At 46.8% G+C, this 19,483-nt stretch overlaps 1 protein-coding gene across 1 annotated transcript in view; it reads left to right on the top strand.

The window, feature by feature from the left end:
* Window positions 1–18,209, top strand: part of ISM1 (isthmin 1) — a gene marked incomplete at both ends in the record, with an annotated part of 94,043 nt that extends 75,834 nt beyond the window's left edge. Inside the window, 3 exons of the mRNA XM_080716778.1 lie at window positions 5,410–5,553; window positions 9,660–9,749; window positions 17,692–18,209. Of these exons, the coding sequence (XP_080572904.1) occupies window positions 5,410–5,553; window positions 9,660–9,749; window positions 17,692–18,209 (752 nt within the window). The remainder of the gene's footprint in view (window positions 1–5,409; window positions 5,554–9,659; window positions 9,750–17,691) is intronic.
* Between the last annotated feature and the right edge of the window lie 1,274 nt (window positions 18,210–19,483).

Here is a 19,483-nt window from a genome sequence, read left to right as displayed (position 1 = left end):
AAAAAAATCACAATGATTTTTTTAAATGGGCTTTTCTTTATAATGTTAAATTATAGCCTCATCAATGAGTGCCTTAAAGAAGGCTCAGAATCAAGGCTTTTAGACTCCAGGATGGAGAACAGGATGAGCAAACAGAACACAGATCTAATCCCAGCTCTGCTGAGCCTGGGCTGTGTGATCTTAACAAATACTTGTCCTCTGTGAGCCCGTTTCCTCACCCATAAAAGAAGGATGTTCCCAGCTACTTCTCAAGGGTGTTGCAGGAGTTAAGTGTAGTCACTGCCATCCAGGCTAACTGGTACCCATGTGCCAGTGTCCAGGTCAAGACCCAGGTCAGCTCAGCCACCAGACACTCTGCCGGCCCACAAAACCCTAGTGATCTGACCCTGGGAAAGGACTACTTTATGGTTCCAAATGGCTTCCCTGAAAGCCAGCTCTCAGCCCACCGCACTGCTCTTTGATGTTACAGATAGGGGCTGTGAAAATACCATATAAATGTTCCAAGGAATTGGTTTTTCCTGTTATCTTTGCAATGATTGCAGCTGAAGTTCATTTTCTGCTCTGGGCAATACTCTGGTCGGTGAGCAAATAAGAACAAGTTTGTTTTATTACAGCAGACAGGACTGTCACCCTCAAAGTTGGGTCCCAATCAGAAATTCCTTTTCTGTCCTTTGACCGCTTGAAATGTACAGAAATTCCCAAGATCTTCGCTGGGATGCTGGTCTGGACCGTGTGTGATGGAGGCTCCAGGGTACAGCTGGCAGGCATGCTTTTCCTAGGAGTTGTTTCATTCACTGCTAGCCTCCATAGCAATGATTAATCATGTGACTGTAAGTTTTGTGTGTAATTTTAAGGAATCCATATAAAAAATGTCTAAAAACTACAGCTTTGTGAGCTTAGTGGAAGAATAAATCCTTGATGGTTCCAGAGTCTAAAAACTGGCTAGAGAGCACAATTTAGGGGGATTTTTGTGGTGTACTTGTAATAGTTTTACTATTTAAGGAACCACACCCCCAATTTGGAGAGGGTACTGAGGATCACACCCACGTACATTCTACCTCTGAGCTACACACCCAGCCCTTTATTTTTAATTTTGAAACAGAGTCTCACTCAGTTACTGAGGGTCTTGCTAAGTTACTGAGCTGACCTCGACCCCGTGATCCTCCTGTCTCAGCCCCCCAAGTACTGGCATTACAGACACACACCACCATGCCCAGCACTGCTCCCCAAATTTAGCAACTTTAAAGAACAGTTCTCCCTTTCGAGTGTGTGGGGTGTCTGTGCTATTCATTGGGCAGGCCTGGCTTGGCTCGACGGTTTCCAGTGGCCTGTTCACAACGACGTGCCGAGATAGCCAGGGTCTCTCCTCCTCCTCCCTTGGCCTTCAGGAGCCTGCCCTGAACTCTTGATGTGGGGATGGGAAGTCTTTGCATGGGCATTTTGCAAGCTTTCGATTACATCATATTTGCTACTGTCCCATTGGCCAAAGCATGTCACATGACCCGGCCTGGGATTAGCATGCTTGAGAGGTAACCAAGGGAGTGGACATAGAGAGAGGAATTATGGGCATCAGTTTTCTTATCATCTGACACAGTATTAGCATTTCTCATTTAGATTCAAGAAAAGAAAGCAAGAAACGAGCCTTACTGAGAGATACCAACATAAGCTTCATCATAAGGCTAATGCTAAACATCTCAACATTTAGAGATAATTCCCCAAAATTGCTCTTTATTTTACTTCAATGGAGAGGAAAGGGTGCAAGAGATGTCTGGATGGTTGAGGCCACTTTGCTTTTGTGAAGCCAGGCAGAACACCCCTTAGCACTTTGCATTTTTTTTAAGTAACTACTATTAGTCCTTTTTTTTTTTTTTTTTTTTTTTTTTTTTTGGTGGTACTGGGGGTGGAACCCAGAGGCTTTCTACCTCCAGGCTATACTTCCAGACCTATTTTATATTTTTATTTGGAAACAGGGTTTCACTAAGTTGCTGAGAGCCTCACTAAGTAGCTGAGGCTGGCTTCGAACCTGTGCGATCCTCCTGTCTCAGCCTCCCAAGCGCGGGGATTACAAGCATGCACCACCACGCCTGGCTCCCATTTTATTTTTAACTTTTTTTTTTTTTTCAGTACTGGGAATGGAACCCAGGGGCATTGTATCTCTGAGCTACACCCCAGCACTATTTTTTTTTTTTTGGTCTTTTTTATTTTTGAAACAGGGTCTCACTTAGTTTGCAAATGGCCTCACTAAGTATCTGAGGCTGTCTTCAAACCGAGATCCTCCGGTCTCTGCCTCCCGAATACGGGGATTGCAAGCATGCGCCACCGCCCGGCTTATTTTGAACACACTTTTATTGGTACATTGTAATTTCACGTCTTGGTATAGCTCTGAGTGAGAGGGCCATACATGCACGCAGTACTTGGTGAGCTCTCTCGCTCCCCCCACCCTCCCTCCCCTTCCCCAGACATCCATCTTTGGATTTTGTCCTGGGCTGATACCCACTCTGCAGGTGCTGTGGATTCCACCTGTATGACTTAATAAGCTTTCTTTAAACTTACCTAACTTCTCTATTTATGAGTATAATAACATTCTAGTCTTATTTGTATCTGGTTTGGGTTCCTTATAGCAAAGCCTGGCCTTGCTGTGTGCGGGGGACAGGAGGGGATGCACATGCGTACATGAGCTTGTAGCGCAGCACCCGGGGGCACCACCCAACAAGCACACCGTTGTGTCTTCATTCCAGGCATATCTCTTGTGTCCTTTGGGAGATTGCCAAGACATCCCAGACTACAAAAGTCCCAGCAGGAGCAGCGTCTGCCCTGCTAAGTGATTGCTGCCCCTGGAAGAACCTGGTGTCTCCATTTGTACTGGGTGGATGTCTAATAAGAGAGGGTAGACATGAAGGATGCTAATGCCGGGAAATGAGACTCAGTTCCCTAAACGGAAGTAGCAGTTTCACAGTTTCAAACATCTCCTAGGCTGTGTAGTTGGAAAACCATTTTTTGTTTGTTTGTTTGTTTGTTTGTTTTTTGGGGGGTTGGTGGTACTGGGGATGGAACCCTTCTACCTCCGGGATACACTCCCAGACCTATTTTATTTGGAAACAGGGTCTCTTAAGCCAACATAGCTGGCTTTGAACCTGCATGATCCTCTTGTCTCCACCTCCCAAGCGCGGGGATTACAAGCGTGCACCACCACGCCCAGCAAAAACCATTTTTAAAAGAAATTAAAAGTTCAGAAAAAAAAGTATTTGGGGGGAAGGAAGGAAAATGGCCAAGGTCTCTGGGAGCAGGTGAGGTAACAGAAAAATCTCCATTGAGTTATGGAAAGATGCAACTGTGAAATGTCTACACATACACATATGCACACATTCGTACTGACTCTGCTCAGGGAGCAGAAGGGGCTTAGTGTTTGCCCAAGGAGTGTTCAGAGTGGGCGCCATGTAAATGGCAGCCTGGGAGGAAGCTAGGAACCCAAGTTCATGGGGAGACATGTGTGAACCCCATGCTTGCTAGGCCCACATCATCACAATCACCATGACCTGTTATGAAGGAATGAAGCGGACAACTTCCCTGCGAGGCGCATGCTTGCAGCCCCATGCTTGGTACCCAAAGATGCCCCATGGCTATTGGAGGATGTGGATAAACCAGGGAAAATGATCACAGAGTGGAGGTGGTGCAAAAAGAGTCAAGGGCTTAGTGCTAGGAGAGCCCAAGCTTTCCTTTCTGATAACCCTGGACAAGTCCCCAACCTCTCCAAGCCATTCCTTTACTTCTGATGAGAGAAAGTCAGTATTGCTAATAAACAGACTTCTCCCACAGGGCTCCCATTCCCGGCATCCCCCTACACACACACACACACACACACACACACACACACACACACACACACACCTTTTCTGCTTTTCTTTTTCCACACCACTCATTGACTTCTAACATAGTATCTAAATTACTCACATTTATGTTTATTGACTGTTGACTTCCTTTTTGTACTAAAATGTTAGTGCCACCAGGACAGGGATCTTTAAAAAAAAAATTTTAATGCTGTATCCCACATATCTAGAATCATGCCTGCTATATAGTGAGGGATCAATTAATATTCACTGAATGCAGGTTTAGTAATGACCTCAAAGGACATTTCTAGTTTCATAATTAGTGTATCAGCTATCTACTGCCGAATAACAAACCAGCCAGACTTGCTGGCTTGACACAAGAGCAGATAGCCAGGCATGGTAGCATATGCTTGTAATCCCAGTACTTGGGAGGCTAAGACAGGAGGATGTCAGTTTTTTAGCCGGCCGCAGCTACTTAGTGAGATCCTGTTTCAAAATAAAGAATAAAACTGGGCTAGGAGTTTAACTCAGAGGTAGAAGGCTCCTGTGTTAAATCCCCAGTGTACACACACACACACACACACACACACACACACACACACACACACGAAAGAAGCAACAGTAGTTTATTTGTCAAAATTTAGTAGCTCAGGATTTTAGTGTTCAGTAAAGAGGCTGGCAGTCTTTTCAGTCTTGATAGCATCAGCTGCATTCAGCTGTCTGCTGATCAAAAAAAGCCTTGCTCACATGTCTGGTGTCCCTGTAGTTTTCCAGGTGATCTTCTTTCTGTGTGTGTGTATGTGGTACTGGGGATGGAACCCAGGGGCATTCGACCTCTGAGCTACATCCCCTGCCCTATTTTTTATTCTTTATTTGAAACAGGGTTTCACTGAGTTATGGAGGGTCTCACTAAGAGACTGTCCGTGAACCGCGATCCTCCGGTCTCAGCCTCCTGAATGCTGGGATTGCAAGCATGTGCCACCATGCCCAGATATACAGGTGATTTTCTAATTTGCAGGTTTAGCCTGAGCTTTCATAGTGACTGGATTCCCCATAGCAAAAAATGAAAGCTGCCAGGTCATATGGCCGAGGCCAGCCCAGATTCCTTCTCCCCTCTTCTCTCTCTTACCTTCCCTCCCCTCCCCTCCACTCCACTCTTTCCTCCTCCTTCTCCTTTTCCTCCTCTTTTTCTTATTACTCCTCTTCCTCCTCTTCTTCTTCCTCTCTCACTCTCTCCCCCCACACACATAGGGAAGAAACAGATGACAGTCACCTCTGGAAATTGCCCACCATATCACCCCATGTTCTGCGGAAGGTACGCTTTCTCAGTGAGCACTTCCTGTGCACATTCCAGGGGTCAGGTCCCAGCCATGTACTGATCACCACAGTACCCAGACCTCCCTGTCTGCACATAGCTGAGCCTGAAAATCAAGCCCTGGAGCTGTAAGCCTTTTGGCTCCAACTGGCATCTGGTCCCTCCAACAGTGAGAACAATGGAAGTGGCCAGTTGGCAGGTGGCCGGACGGGAGAGTTAGGGGCTCTCTGGGCAAGGCTGCTGACCGTCTCCCTGGCTCCCTTCCAGATTCCACAGACGGTGAGGGTGACTGGAGTCTTTGGTCTGTCTGCAGCGTCACCTGTGGGAATGGCAACCAGAAACGGACCCGGTCTTGTGGCTACGCGTGCACTGCAACCGAATCCAGGACCTGTGACCGTCCAAACTGCCCAGGCAAGTCCATAAGCTGTGGATGCAAGTTCAGATGAAAGCCTTTCAATTTATGTTTAAAAACATTTAGAAATTGTCTTTTTAAATAGGGCATGGTGGCATATGCCTACAATCTCAATACCTAGGAGGCTAAGGCAGGAGGACCATGGGTTCAAGGACAGCCTCAGCAAATAGCAAGACCCTAGTTCAAGATAAAAATAAGTAGGGCTGGGGTATATCTCAAAGATAGAACACTCTGCTTTCAATCCCTAGCAACACACACACACACACACACACACACACACACACACACACACAATTGTCTTTTTAAAAGATAGCCATTTCCCTGGTTAAGACTTCTGACCAAGGGTGGGGCTGTAGCTCAGTAGTGGAACACTTGCCCCAGCACCTCCAAAAAGAAAAACTTTTGACGAGAAAATAAGTGAGCAGAGATAAGTGATGCACAAAAAGATGGATTTTTCGAGTCTTACACACAAGCAGAGCAGCTGATGATCTAAAGGACAGTGCCACATCGTACTTCCTTAATTTAGAGGAAGGACTCTGGTAACGCTGCGCCTTTGATGTGGGTTCATTATGACTTGAAGAGACACATAAAACCAGACATTTATGACATAATAAAGAAGCTGGGATGAAGGGTCAACAGTCGTCTGTAGAAAATCCTCCCAGCCATCCCTGCCGGCGGTACCTGAGATCCCCAGGGCTCCCCGGGGAGCAGACTGGGCAACTTAGCATGTAATCATGGCTTTCCATAGCAGTGTCAGTGCTTTAGAAATTAAACTAAGTGCAGATGTGGTGAAGGACCGTATGGGGAGTGAGCAGTCATTGTGACTCTAATGGTGGTTATCAAACTGACCAGTGGAGCCAAGACCAGCCTTTGACCTTTTGTATGACCCATACATTTTTAATATTTTCATTAGTGCATTGCAGTCATGCATCAGAATGAGATTCAGTGTGATACAGACATACACGCACACAGATGTTGATGTACTTCCTTCCTCATTGCACCCTGCCCCTCCCTGCCACACACTGTTAGCGATATTGGTAGTAATACCTTCATGTATGGCCATAGTATTATTTGAACCGTTTCCTTCCCCAGTCCCGTTTTTTCCCCTCCACAGCCTTCCTCCAATCCCCTTCCACTAGTCTACTTGTATCTCTCCACATTACTTCAAGTCTCTTGTTTACTGTTTTCTTTGTAGTTTCCATATATATATATTTTAAAAAAAAACATACCAACATGCCACCCTTGACTTTCTGAGACTGGCTGAGACTGGCTGACCTCTTTAGCATAATATTCTCTAGTTCCATCTATGGAGCTCATGACGGAGCTTCCTTACAAAACTAGGAATGGAACTACCCTATGACCTAGCTGTAGCACTCCTCGGTAATTTCCCTAAAGAATTCAAAACAATAGGGACATTATACTATAAATACTATGGTGATACATGCATATTCATGCTTATAACAGCAGAATTTACAATAGCTAGATTATGGAACCAACCCAAGTGTCTGTCAACAGATGAGTAGATAAAGAAAATGTGGTCTATACCCACAATAAATTCTACTTGGCCATAAAGAAGACCTGTACTTTTTTTTTTTTTTTTTTGCGGGTCTGGGGGTGGAACCCAAGGGGATTCGACCTCCGAGCTACACCTCCTGCCCTACTTTTTTATTCTTTATTTTGAAACTGGGTCTCACTGAGTTGCAGAGGGCCTCACTAAGTAGCTGAGGCTGTCCGTAAACCGTGATCCTCCGGTCTCAGCCTCCCAAATGCTGGGATTACAAGCGTGCGCCACCACGCCTGGCTCAGACCTGTACATTTTTAAAGGGCTGAAAAGGAGGAGGAAGAGGCAGCAGCCACCAAGACCCTAAGCGACCCACAAGGCCAAAAAATATGCTTTCTGGCCTTTTACACAAAAGTTTACCAACTCCTAGACTGTAGTTTTACTCTGTATTCCTATTGCCAGGGAGACAGTCAGCCTACAATAGTATCTTAGGTCCTATCAGAAACCCACACATTCCAAATGGTTTCTTCTGAAGAAATTTCAAAGACAGAAAATCTGTCTCTGCACCCCCAGCTTCCTTCCTCTACCCGTAGACACCCAGAGACACTGGGAATGAAGCAGAAGTGGACACACAAAGGGGTTTCCAAAGGGAGAGAGGGTCGGTTGGAATGAGGCTGCATATTAGCGAAAGGGCAGGCGTAGAAAATGGGGCTGAAATGTTAGAAGTGGTGGTTCTGGCTCCATGTCAGCCATACAGGTTTCAAAACGGAGCCACGGTCAAGATGGCTTTCCTGGCCTTTCCCTTGCCCATGAGAATGAGCTGAGTCAAGGTCTGTGGGTGGGTGGCATTTGGACATGTGAGAATAACAAGAGAAGGACAAGAAGAATGTGAGGAGGGAAGACAAGGAAAGGATGAAGAAAAACATAAAGGTGATGATGAAGATGGAGATAAGGAGATGACGCAAAAAAAATAAGATGGGGAGGATGGCTCTGTGGTTGGCTCAGCTTACCTAGTGACACTGGGTTCTGGGCTTGATTCCCAGCATGGAAAGAAAGGAAGGGAAGGAAGGAGGGAGGGAAGAAGGTAGAGGAAGGAGGAGGGAGTTGAAGGGAAAAAATAGAGTTTTGTGTTCTTAAGTATCAAGCAAGTTTCCATGATTCTATGTGTATTATTTCATCTAATCTTCACAAAAGCATAATGAAATGGGTGGGTATTTATTATCATACTCATTTGGCACCAATGGAAACTGAGGCACAGGACCCGCAGCAAGTGATAGATACGGAGTTTGAATCTAGGCAGTGTGATTTCAGAGTCCCTGTTCTCAGCCATTAACCTTTCCTCCACTAGGAAGGAGGAGATCATGCTCAGCTGCACACGGATACGGACAGCATTTAATGCCATCCAGACCCAAGGTGGCACAGATCCAGATTTCTTGGCAGGGGAAAGCTCTCCTCTGCCTCCATCTTGAATGCAGCCAACACCCCCATTCATGCATTTCATTTTCCCATCTGTCCTTGCCCTCCCTTGTCCTTTCTGCCTCTCTGTACCTGGTGGTTCCAGCTTCCAGGGCTCCCTTGGAACATGAGAGCTTTCCTTTTGCAGGACCTCTTTCCTTATTTGGTTTGTTGATTCTCAGAATCATGGAGAGGGCAAGGTCTCCCTGCCTGGCAGTGATTACAGTGTAAAAGCACCTGTAGGGCAAGCCTCCAAATAGGGCTGGGGGTCCACACATAAGATCTTTGAAGCCACTTAAAGGAAATCAGGTCCTGCCCACCAGGGAGACTAGGGCTCACCCACCAAGGTCTCCTAAGCCTCTGCCCCTTCCTTTTCCTCTTGCTTCAGCTTGCACAGACTTCCTGTTTGTAAGAAAGCAGGTTAGGGGGCCCTTTTGAGGGAGGCAGAGGAAGCTTGGAAGTTCATGACAAGCTGGGTTCAGTTCCTCAGAGCAAGGAATGAAGAGCTCAGCTTACTCCTTCTGCACCATCAACAGCGATGCTAAAAGTCCTAGATCATGAAAGCTCTCCAGGTCCTGGACTACAGACTGAGCCTCCTCAGAGAAACACCAGCGACCACCCCTGCCCTACTGCCCTGGAGGCTTTCTGTACACGTAACTCATGGAATTGACCCCACTCTGTGGGGGCAGGGTGCCTTTTAGCACTCCCCATTTTAGAGAAATGGAAACCGAGGCACATGAAGAGGAAGTGGTTGCCCCAGGTGCACACAGCTAGTAATGATTTAGACCCGGGCACTGAAGACAAGGTATCAACCACTATACTCTATGGTTCAAATTGAGACCCCAGTGCCACCTGAGAGCCGCGAGGATGTGTCCCTCACAGCCCAAACCTCATCCCCGCGTCTCGCAAGCAAGTTCCCGAGGACTCTCCGCACATTTGGATCTGATTTCATGCTGCAAATGGTATCTGGGGTTTTAATATATTTTATGCGCTGCTACCTGCGTTTTACTGTTTCCTCTGTTGGCAGCTTTCTGCCTAGAATAGTAATGAATACAAAAAAGGCTTTGTTCAGGTGGATTTTTTTTTATTTGGGAGGGGGTGACTTTTTCCATATAACCAGGGAGAAAATGAGCTCTTGTCTTTGCTTAGGAATTGAAGACACTTTCAGGACAGCTGCCACCGAAGTAAGCCTGCTTGCGGGAAACGAGGAGTTTAACGCCACCACGCTGTTTGAAGTCGGTAAGATGATTCTTTACTCTCCCTCTTTTATCAAATATTGATTTAGTGCTTTAGAGATTCCTTTTGCCTTTTGGGATGCAATCCCTCCGGCATAGTTCTTGCTTCCTGAATGTACTCTAAGCGAGGGAGAGAATCGCATCCATCCTCAGCGTGCCTGGGCCAGACAGCAGTCCTGTGAGCACCCTGCTGGCCGTTCTCCTAGCTCGGGTGAGCCCACAGAAGGAGCTCCTGCTCTCACTCAGCCTCCTACGAAGGTTCCCAGTAAAATCACTTCTCCTGCAGCGGGAGGGAAAGAGGACATTTTCTCAATATTATATGCTCCCCTCCCCCGCAAGAATTTTCATAAACCTTTAGTGGACTCTTCCGTGCTACTTGCTCATCTGCTCGAATGCACTGTCACAAATGCAAAGAGCGAACTGCACTGAAAGCAACCGCTGAGGTGCACACTTCTCTTCTGGAGATCAGTCCATACTGTACAGGGGTAAGATGCTTTCTGTACCATTTCATTCCCTTTGGTACTAAGGCTTGAAGCCAGTCTCGCTATGTTGCTGAGGCTGGCCTTGAACCTGTGATCTTCCTGTCTCAGCCTCCCAAGTACTGGGCTCACAGGCATGCACCACCACACCTGGCTTGCCCATTTCCTTTTGCCACCTAAATTCTTTCCTAATATCTTTCCTGCTGCCTGAACTGAGCAATCCTAAGCCTCTTTCTTTCTCAGCCTAGGCATTTGGGGTAGAACTTGGTGAACAAATATTTTCCTCAAAGGACTGTGGGAATCAGGCCAGGATCTAAGTAGAACCAGTCAAGACTAATAAGAAAAATGAAAACAATGGTACCAGCATGATGAGAAAATAAACATAAATGGCTACAGTAGAGGCAGCAGAGAGTGGCAGGGACTGTGACAAAATGGATTCCTGCTTTGTCCCCGGGGGTCTTCTGTGCCGTGACCACCCTGCAGTGAACGTCAGCCCAGGCCCTCCAGTGTTCTGGCGTCCAGGAGAGTCCCTAAGTCTGGGTTTCCTAGAATTTATCTGATTTTTTACAAGGCTTGATAATAATTGACTTTAAAAACAAATTCATCAAATATATCTGTGAGCCAGAAGAGAGACAGAGTGGAAATCCTCCATTCCTGGTGCCTTGGCCTCACCCCCTCCCCTTCACGTACACATAGTCATGCTGCATTGAATGAGAGCCTTCTGCAAATGCAATGCATTTGATTTTTTTTAGAAATGTCTCGTAATATCACACTCCACAGGTAGGCACCCTTTTTCCTTTGGGCCAAGGGTGAGCCCCAGAGTCACAGGCCACACAAGGGCTGAGTAGACCTGGGGATTCAGTCAGGGTCCAAGCAGGAAAGAATGCACAGCTCACACCAGAAACTGGGAGCATTTGGTGAGGGGTTATTTGCAGAGGTCTGAGCAGGGTGATTGGAAACCAAGAAGGGATTGCACAGAACCCTTCTTTGGGGACCAGGAAGGGCTCACAGAGAAGGCCACTGACAGCAGTCCTGGCTCTCAGAAGCACGCAGACAACCTGCACATCAACAGCTGAATGGCTTATGAAACAGTGGTATACACACAACGTCATTTTACTCAGCCATGAAGAACAGAATTATGTCATTTGTAAGAAAATGCATGAAGTAGAAAGTATTCTGCTAAGTGAGATCAGTCAGTCTCAGAAAGTCAAGGGTCATATGTCTTCTCTCATATGTGGAAGCAAGAGAGAAAATAAACAAAAGGGGCTTCAGATAAACCAGGAGAGAGAGCAGGGATCTGTGGAAGGGGGCTTGGGGAGGAATATGTTAAGTGAACAATAACATTTCAATAGTATGAGCATGGGTGGGAGGGCGCGGGGCCGGAGCTGGAGGAAAGCCCACCCCGCGCCGTGTGCATGCCTGCTCCCGTCACACCTAACCTCAACATGATATGTAACTGCAGTGCACCACGAAAAGTATATTAAAAAGAAAAAGAAAGCCAGGCGTGGTGGCACACGCTTAGGATCCCAGCATTCAGGAGGCCAAGACAGGAGCATCACAGTTCTTGGACAGCCTCAGCTACTTAGTGAGGCCCTTGCAACTCAGTGAGACCCTGTTTCAAAGTAAAGAATAAAAACTAGGGCTGAGGGTGTAGCTCAGAGGTAGAATATCCCTGGGTTCCATCCCCAGTATAGAAGAAAGGAAGAAAGGAAAGGAGGGAGGAAGGGAGGGAGAGAAGGAGGGAGGAAGGAAGAAAGGAAGGAAGGAAGGAAGAAAGGAAGGAAGGAAGGAAAGAAGGAAGGAAGGGAGGAAGGAAGGAAAGATAGAGGCCAAAGAAATAAACACTCAGCTCGCTCTGACTGGCCACTTGCTGGTCCTCCCATCTGTTCAACCCAACTAAAAATAAGCCAGCAGTTTAGGGTCAGTAGATAGGTCCACATAGATGAGCTCACCAGAGCCAGGAGTGGCGTGAAAGGAGTCTACAGAAGGGCAAACCAAAGGTGAGGAATGCAAAGATGGTAAAAGCTTGTCCCCAGTCAACTCACCTGCCTGGCACTGTCTCAAGTTTTCAGTAAAATAACCTGAGGTCACAGCACCCAGCTCCCAGAGTTATTGTAGAATTCAATGAGGTAATATTGGTAAAGCACTTAGAACGTGTGCAGCACACTGCATGTCCTACATGGGTTTGATGCACCCTGTAGGTGCATGAATTAGCACAGCACTGCACCCTGGAGGGAAAATGCAAATGCGCTTTCTGGGCATCATGAGGGCCGTTTCTGAAGCCTGTGCCCTCCCAAGAAGATGGTACAGGCCTTGTGGACACGCTGGGCTCCTCTCAGAAGTTGCTCAGCGAGGTCACAGGCAGGGGCCACGAGCTGAAAGGAGTCTGGACTCTGCTCTGTGCGCTCTGCACTCCCCCACCCTGCTTTAGGAGAGAAATGCTGTTTTTCTGCCCAGTTTAAAAATGAGAAAAGTGAAGCACAGTGAGGTAAAGTGCCTTGCTCCGGGTCACAGAGCCACTTGGCAGCTGAGTCGGAGTTCCGGGCCTTCCACCCGCTCCTGAGAGAGGCCCTGAGCCCCTCCAGGCTGCCACTGGTCCTTTCTAGTGGGTTCCCACTCAGAAAACCAGCAGCCTCCCAGGCTCCGGGGCTGGCGCTGGGCCACTTCGCATGGCTTCCTCTTGTCACCCCAGCCCGGCATCAGCGAAGCCTGGCAGCTCTCACTCTGCCTCACTCTGCTCCTCCCTCTCAGAGTCTCACCTGAGCCCTGACCACTGATCTCAGCACTGTGTTCTTTTCTCACTGCACAGATCAATTGATAATGGCTCACTGTTGTTACGGCAAAATATGTTGGGGTGTGTGTGCGGGGAGAAATAATTCCCCCAACAAAACCACATAAAGATAAAAAGCACAGGTTCTTGTCCTGAGCTAAGGATAAATACACATCAGCCCGGACTCTTGCTGAAGATTTAAAGAAGTTTATTAAAAAGATAGAAATACAGAAGACAGTTAAAGCCCCCTGCCATTCAGAAATGGCACAGGGGGAGTGATTCGAGGGAATTCACCAAAAGTCCCTGCATGCTGAGTGTTCTTATCCTGACCAAATCTGCAGCAGGTTCTTTGATATGCAGATATGCTGCCCTAGCCCAGGTATCTGCTCTGTCTCCATCCCAGCCAGATCTACCCCCTTCAGGCAGGGGGGCAGCCCTGTCTTCCAGCACAGACCTCCACACCTTTTGTTACACTCCCAAGATGTGTTAAGTTGCATATCCCTGATCTGGGATTTCCTCCCATCCTTGAGGAACTCCGCCTCTCTTCAGAAATGTAAAAAGACCGTAGGCTCCTTCTATTCTTTTGCTAATTATCCATGGAGAAATCTGCTGGCCTTCTTTCAACAGCCTGTGGCTTTCTTCACTACAAAAGATATATTTTTAAAATTGGAACTCTTTCCCAATACTGGTACATTAATACATTTTGAAACCTCTTCCCAATACTGGTATACTATCACTCACGACCTACAGTAGCTCCCTAGTCCCCTCTGAAAAAAGAGATTTCCAAGATCTCATAACAGCAATCTTATTCCCTGTACCTTCTGCCTCAGGGAAAGGAAGTGTCCCCAGCCCCGTGGGAAGGAAGTGCCCTCAGCCCCATGGAAAGGAAGTGTCCCCAGCCCCTTGGGAAGGAGGTGTCCCCAGCCCTGTGGGAAGGAGGTGTCCCCAGCCCCATGGGAAGGAAGTGTCCCCAGCCCCGTGGGAAGGAAGTGTCCCCAGCCCCGTGGGAAGGAAGTGTCTCCAGCCCCGTGGGAAGGAAGTGTCCCCAGCCCCATGGGAAGGAAGTGTCCCCAGCCCCGTGGGAAGGAAGTGTCCCCAGCCCCAGGCTCTTCACCAGACTTCTCCTGTTCCACCTTTGTTGGCACAGTTAACTTCCTGGAGTGCCACCATTGCCTCCCTCCACCTCTGCCGTTGCCGTCTGTGTCAGTTTGGATTTTCTGAGGAGCAGCGACTGCATGAAAGCAGGGCATGGTGGTGGTGCATGCTTGTAATCCCAGTACTTGGGAGGCTGAGATAAGAGGATCACAGGTTTGAGGCCAGCCTCAACTTCTTATACTCTCTGCAACTCAGTGAGATCCTGTTTCAAAAATAAAGAATAAAAAACAGGGCTGGGAGTGTAGCTCAGAAGTAGAATGCCCCTAGATTCTATTTTCCAGTACTGCAAAAAAAAAAAAAAAAAAAAAAAATGTAGAAGGTTTGGGGGTGTAGCTCCAAGGTAGAATATCGCTGAGTTCAATTCCCCAATATCAGAAAGAAAAAAAAAACAGATAGCAGATGAGATGAGACACGATGAGGTTTATTGGGGGACACTCAGGAAGGGTAAAGTGGGAGGCAGCAGCGCTAGGCAACCAGGGCTCTCAAGATGAGATGAAGGAAGGGTCAAGTCCTGGGAAGGAGCAGGGAAGGATGGAGAGGGGTGGGAGGGAGCCTCAGGCAGCGCCAGGTCTCTTTCTCTCACCAAAATGAGATTGCATTTTTCAGTACTGGCTTTCTACCTCTGCCTCACACACACACACACACACACACACACTCCATCACAGTTGGCTTTCTTAGATGTGCCTCATCTTACCCACTGTGGCCCCTGAGTCAGTGACCAGCCACACCACGTCCTCAGCCTGGTCATAGGGCAGCCCTGTGTTTCATTTGATCAAGGACTTTCTCATTTTTCCCCCAAAACCCCTGCCCATGACTACAGGGCAAGCTAGAAGTCAGAAGTAGCCCCCCCCACCAGTGATGGATATGAACTGATAGACACATACCCAGATCCCCATTAAATAAAGAAAATCCAGAACTAACAAGGAGATACTTTGTTCACAGGATCATTACTAGGGCGTGAGGGCAGATATTATCTCCTGATTCTCGCCGTAGGAAGAACACTGTCACCGTCAGGTCTGCAAGAACAGCAGGAGTTGGGCAAAAGGAGTAAATAAGGCGAGAAAGAAGCCAGGGTGCATGTGTTAGTTGGCTTTTCGGCACTGGCAGATGCTTCAGAAAATCAATTTAAAAGGAGGAAAGATTTATCTTGGCTCACGGTTCAGAGGTTTCAGTCCACGGTCGGTTGGATGGTTGCCTTTGGGCCTTTGGAGAAGCAGAACAGGCCCAGGAGCACGTTGCCGGTGGGGCCGCTGACTTCACGGTGAGCAGGAAGCAAAAACAAAAGAGACACAGGGGCTGGAATCCCAGCGCTCCTTCAAGGGCACACCCCAATGACCTAACTTCCTCCCTCTCGAACCCAACTCCTGAAGGTCCCATCCCAGTCAGTGCCACCATTGCCTCCCTCCACCTCTGCCGTTGCCGTCTGTGTCAGTTTGGATTTTCTGAGGAGCAGCGACTGCATGAAAGCAGGGCATGGATGGAATCCCAGCGCTCCTTCAAGGGCACGCCCCAATGACCTAACTTCCTCCCTCTCGAACCCAACTCCCGAAGGTCCCATCACTTCCCAAGGGACCGCAGCCTGGCCACCAAGCCTTTGACACATGGGCCTCTGTGGGCATTTGAAAATCAGAGCATTTTACCCAGAGGCAGCCTGGATTCCAGGAGGGGCCCCAAGGAGAAGCTGCCTCAGGCTGAGAGTAGGCCCAAGTCCAGGGCTTGAAGAAAGGAGAGGGACTCAGTCAAAATGTGGTTAATACGCATTTTGCAGTGATCAATAGAGACAAACAGTTCAGCTAACCATTTATAAAGCAAAGAAGGGAATTTAGAGGGCCTGTGTCCAAGCCCAGGTAAACACTGGGGGATGGGCGTATCTGTGCGTTTCATCTAAGTCCTATGGGGAAAATGGGTTCTTGAGAGTTAAGCGCTTGTCTAGAACATGAAAGGGTCGGGTGGGGGGGGGGCTGTTTTAACCACAACTGTTTTCCAGGATAAAGTACGTGGATAAAGTTTGACATTGAAAGGGGAAATCTTCAGGATGGGATTCAGCACCCGTTCCTTGCTCCAGTTTGAGCTGTGCCACCTGTGGGCCATCCTCCCTTTCCTGTCTCACTTCTGGCTTCCCTTCTGGTAGCTCCCAGAATCATCCCCCAAAGAACCATTTTCCCAGGAATCTTTGCCTCGGAGTCTGGGAGTCCCCAAACGAAGACACTCACTAAACCAGAGATTCCAGACTCCTGACTAAGGGACCAGAGAGCACCCTGTTCCTGGGGACAGTTGTTCCCATGGGCGATGCAGGACCAGTTTAGATACAGCTTTTAGTTTTTCAAATGAAGCCAGGAATCTACAGTCTTAATTGAAATCACCTAATTCTTAAATGTTTGCAACTAATCAATATTTTGTTAGTACTGTAAAAACCAAAAATGACACCTCTGGAGGCAGGTTCTGACTTGACCCTACAGGTCACTGGCCTCTGGCGTATGTGTTCAGTTTATATGAATATATTCGGCTTCTTTCCTTCCTGGAGGCATCTTAGAAGAATCTGCATACAATGACAATTACATGGCTCAGGTTAAGAGGCCAAGAGACTAGCTCTACTGGAAACCAGTCAGTGAATGGTAGAAATAAAATTCAGTCCTACAAATGTTCCCTTGGGGCCTTTTCTATGACATCACTACTTATTTAGAGATGAATTTCAATACAGCCCTCTGGGTTATTGTTAATTTTGTTGAGATTAATAATGGGGTTATGGCGCCAGGCACGGCAGCTCACACTTATAATCCCAATACCTGGGAGGCTGAGACTGGAGGATCGCAGATTTACAGCCAGCATCAGCTACTTAGTGAGGCACTCCACAACTTAGTGAGATCCTGTTTCAAAATAAAGAATAAAAAATAGGAGTAGGGGTGTTGCTTGGTGATAGAATGCCTCTGGGCTTAACCCCTGGTACTGCAAAGAATTAATAATAATAATAATAATAATAATAATAATAATAAGAAGAAGAAGAAGAAGAAGAAGAAGAAGAAGAAGAAGAAGAAGGAGAAGAAGAAGAAGAAGGCGGCTATGGCTACGTAGGAAAATACCCTATTATTTTGTTTTCTTGTATTCTTTTGCTTTTGTTTTTTGCCTATTTTATAGATGTATACTAAAATGCAAGAGTAAGATATATCATTTTACAAAATTTTTAAAAGGTAGAGCAAATATAATGATAGAATAGCAAATATAATGATATAATATAATAATAATATAATAGCAAATATAATGATAGAATATAGCAAATATAGGTGATAGCATGTTGGTAGTCATCAGGCAAATCCATTCCCTTTACTCTTCTGTGTGTCTGAAAAGTTTTCATAATGTAAAAAGGGGTTGGAAAGAGGTCCTATAAACAAAGATGCTCCCAGGTTGAAGGGGGATGAGGGCGGCCTGCCATGGCTTGGTGGTTCCAGGTGCTCCAGAAATCTTAAGAGGGGAGTTGTTGGCCTCGGTGTCATCACGCCAGCTGGATTTGTACGTGGTGAGAGCTTCTCTCTAACTTTTTCCAGACACAGACAGCTGCGAGAGATGGATGAGCTGCAAAAGTGAGTTCCTAAAGAAGTACATGCACAAGGTGATCAATGACCTGCCCAGCTGCCCCTGCTCCTACCCCACCGAGGTGGCCTACAGCACAGCCGACATCTTCGACCACATCAAGCGCAAGGACTTCCGCTGGAAGGATGCCAGCGGGCCCAAGGAGAAGCTGGAGATCTACAAGCCCACGGCCAGGTACTGCATCCGCTCCATGCTGTCTCTGGAGAGCACCACCCTGGCAGCCCAGCACTGTTGCTATGGCGACAACATGCAGCTCATCACCAGGGGCAAAGGGGCAGGGACGCCCAACCTCATCAGCACTGAGTTCTCTGCCGAGCTCCACTACAAAGTGGACGTGCTGCCCTGGATTATTTGCAAGGGGGACTGGAGCAGGTACAACGAGGCCCGGCCTCCCAACAATGGACAGAAGTGCACCGAAAGCCCTTCGGATGAGGACTACAGCAAACAGTTCCAGGAGGCCAGGGAGTACTGAAGAGCCCGGGAGGAGGTGGAGTGATGCCACCTCTGCTGTGGGGACACAGACACACTGCACTGACCTGCCGACTGGCACCCATTCTTTTAATCCACATACGTGTATATTTGTATATACCATATGAGTATTTTTTATAAATTACACTAGGGGTATGCACCTGGCCAGGGTGACTGCCCCATGAAGCCACCCCTGCCAGCTTCCAAGGACTTCTTGGAAGTCCTTTTAAAGGGCCGTGTGGGCAGGAGGGTGGAGGCAACAGCAAGGCCAGAGGAGGAACCCGTAAGCCAGGGTGTGATTCAGCTCACACCCACACCCCAGTCCCCAGAGATGCAAAGGAAGAAAGAAGACTGAAGTTGTAAACATTATAAGCAGTTTTTATATATAACTTATTTAATATGAATGTGAGTTAAGCGTCACCTTTTCTCTGGAGTTGTGGTTGGGAAATGACTTAAAAACTTCTAAGACAGTTCAGAAAGAAAGGGGCTTAGAGAAGTGGAAAAGATAAGGAATTTTGCAATGAGTTTCTTAAAAATAAGTAACACAGTAAAAAAAAAGTATCAAAACGAGAGGACGCCCATCTTAAGCCAAATGTATTTAATAAGTCATAAGGTACCTTGCTGGAGTCTCAGATTCCAAAATTCTCATGCCTCAGACTGGGTAGGGGGTGGGGAGGAAAATGGATAGTCCAAGAAGCAAATCTGTGGCCTAGTTTTAAATAGGCTTTAAAATAAAAGACCAGTGTTGGCACAATGCTATGATTCTATTGAAAGGCCCCAAAACAGTCGAATTTCAGCTTTTATCCTTGTAGGTTCAGAAAACTATAGGAAATTCAGATGTAAAAACAAGGATAGCACTTTTCAAAAAAAGAAGAAAGAAAGAAAAAAAGCAAGCAAGCAAAATAAATGAGGAAGAATATGGACCTCATTTCACCTATCTTATTTTAATATTATCTCAATGATTTTTTTCTCCACTAGTGTTTTTCCAGTAAATAAATATAAAATGGGGAAGGAGGGAATGAAGTCTGGGAAATCCTAATTTTTTTATGTCTTAGGAAGGAAAAAAAACTGCATTATTTTTGTAAAGTATTTATTGAGTCATTGGATTTTGTGCATCAAGCAATTGTAAGATGACCCAGTTCTGTAGGATAGAACTTGGGACAGAGTTGGTTCTTATGCAGTCTTTTACTTGCAAAACTCCAGGAAAAGAGAATATATAATAAAATCATAATAAAATGTGTCATCTGCATTCCTGATTTATAATACAAATACAATTCA

This window comes from Muscardinus avellanarius, assembly GCF_963383645.1.
Source record: "Muscardinus avellanarius genome assembly, chromosome: 19".
NCBI classification, from domain to species: Eukaryota; Metazoa; Chordata; class Mammalia; order Rodentia; family Gliridae; genus Muscardinus; species Muscardinus avellanarius.
The sequence above is the reverse complement of the archived record's forward strand: the minus strand, read 5'-3'. Positions and strand labels throughout refer to the sequence as shown.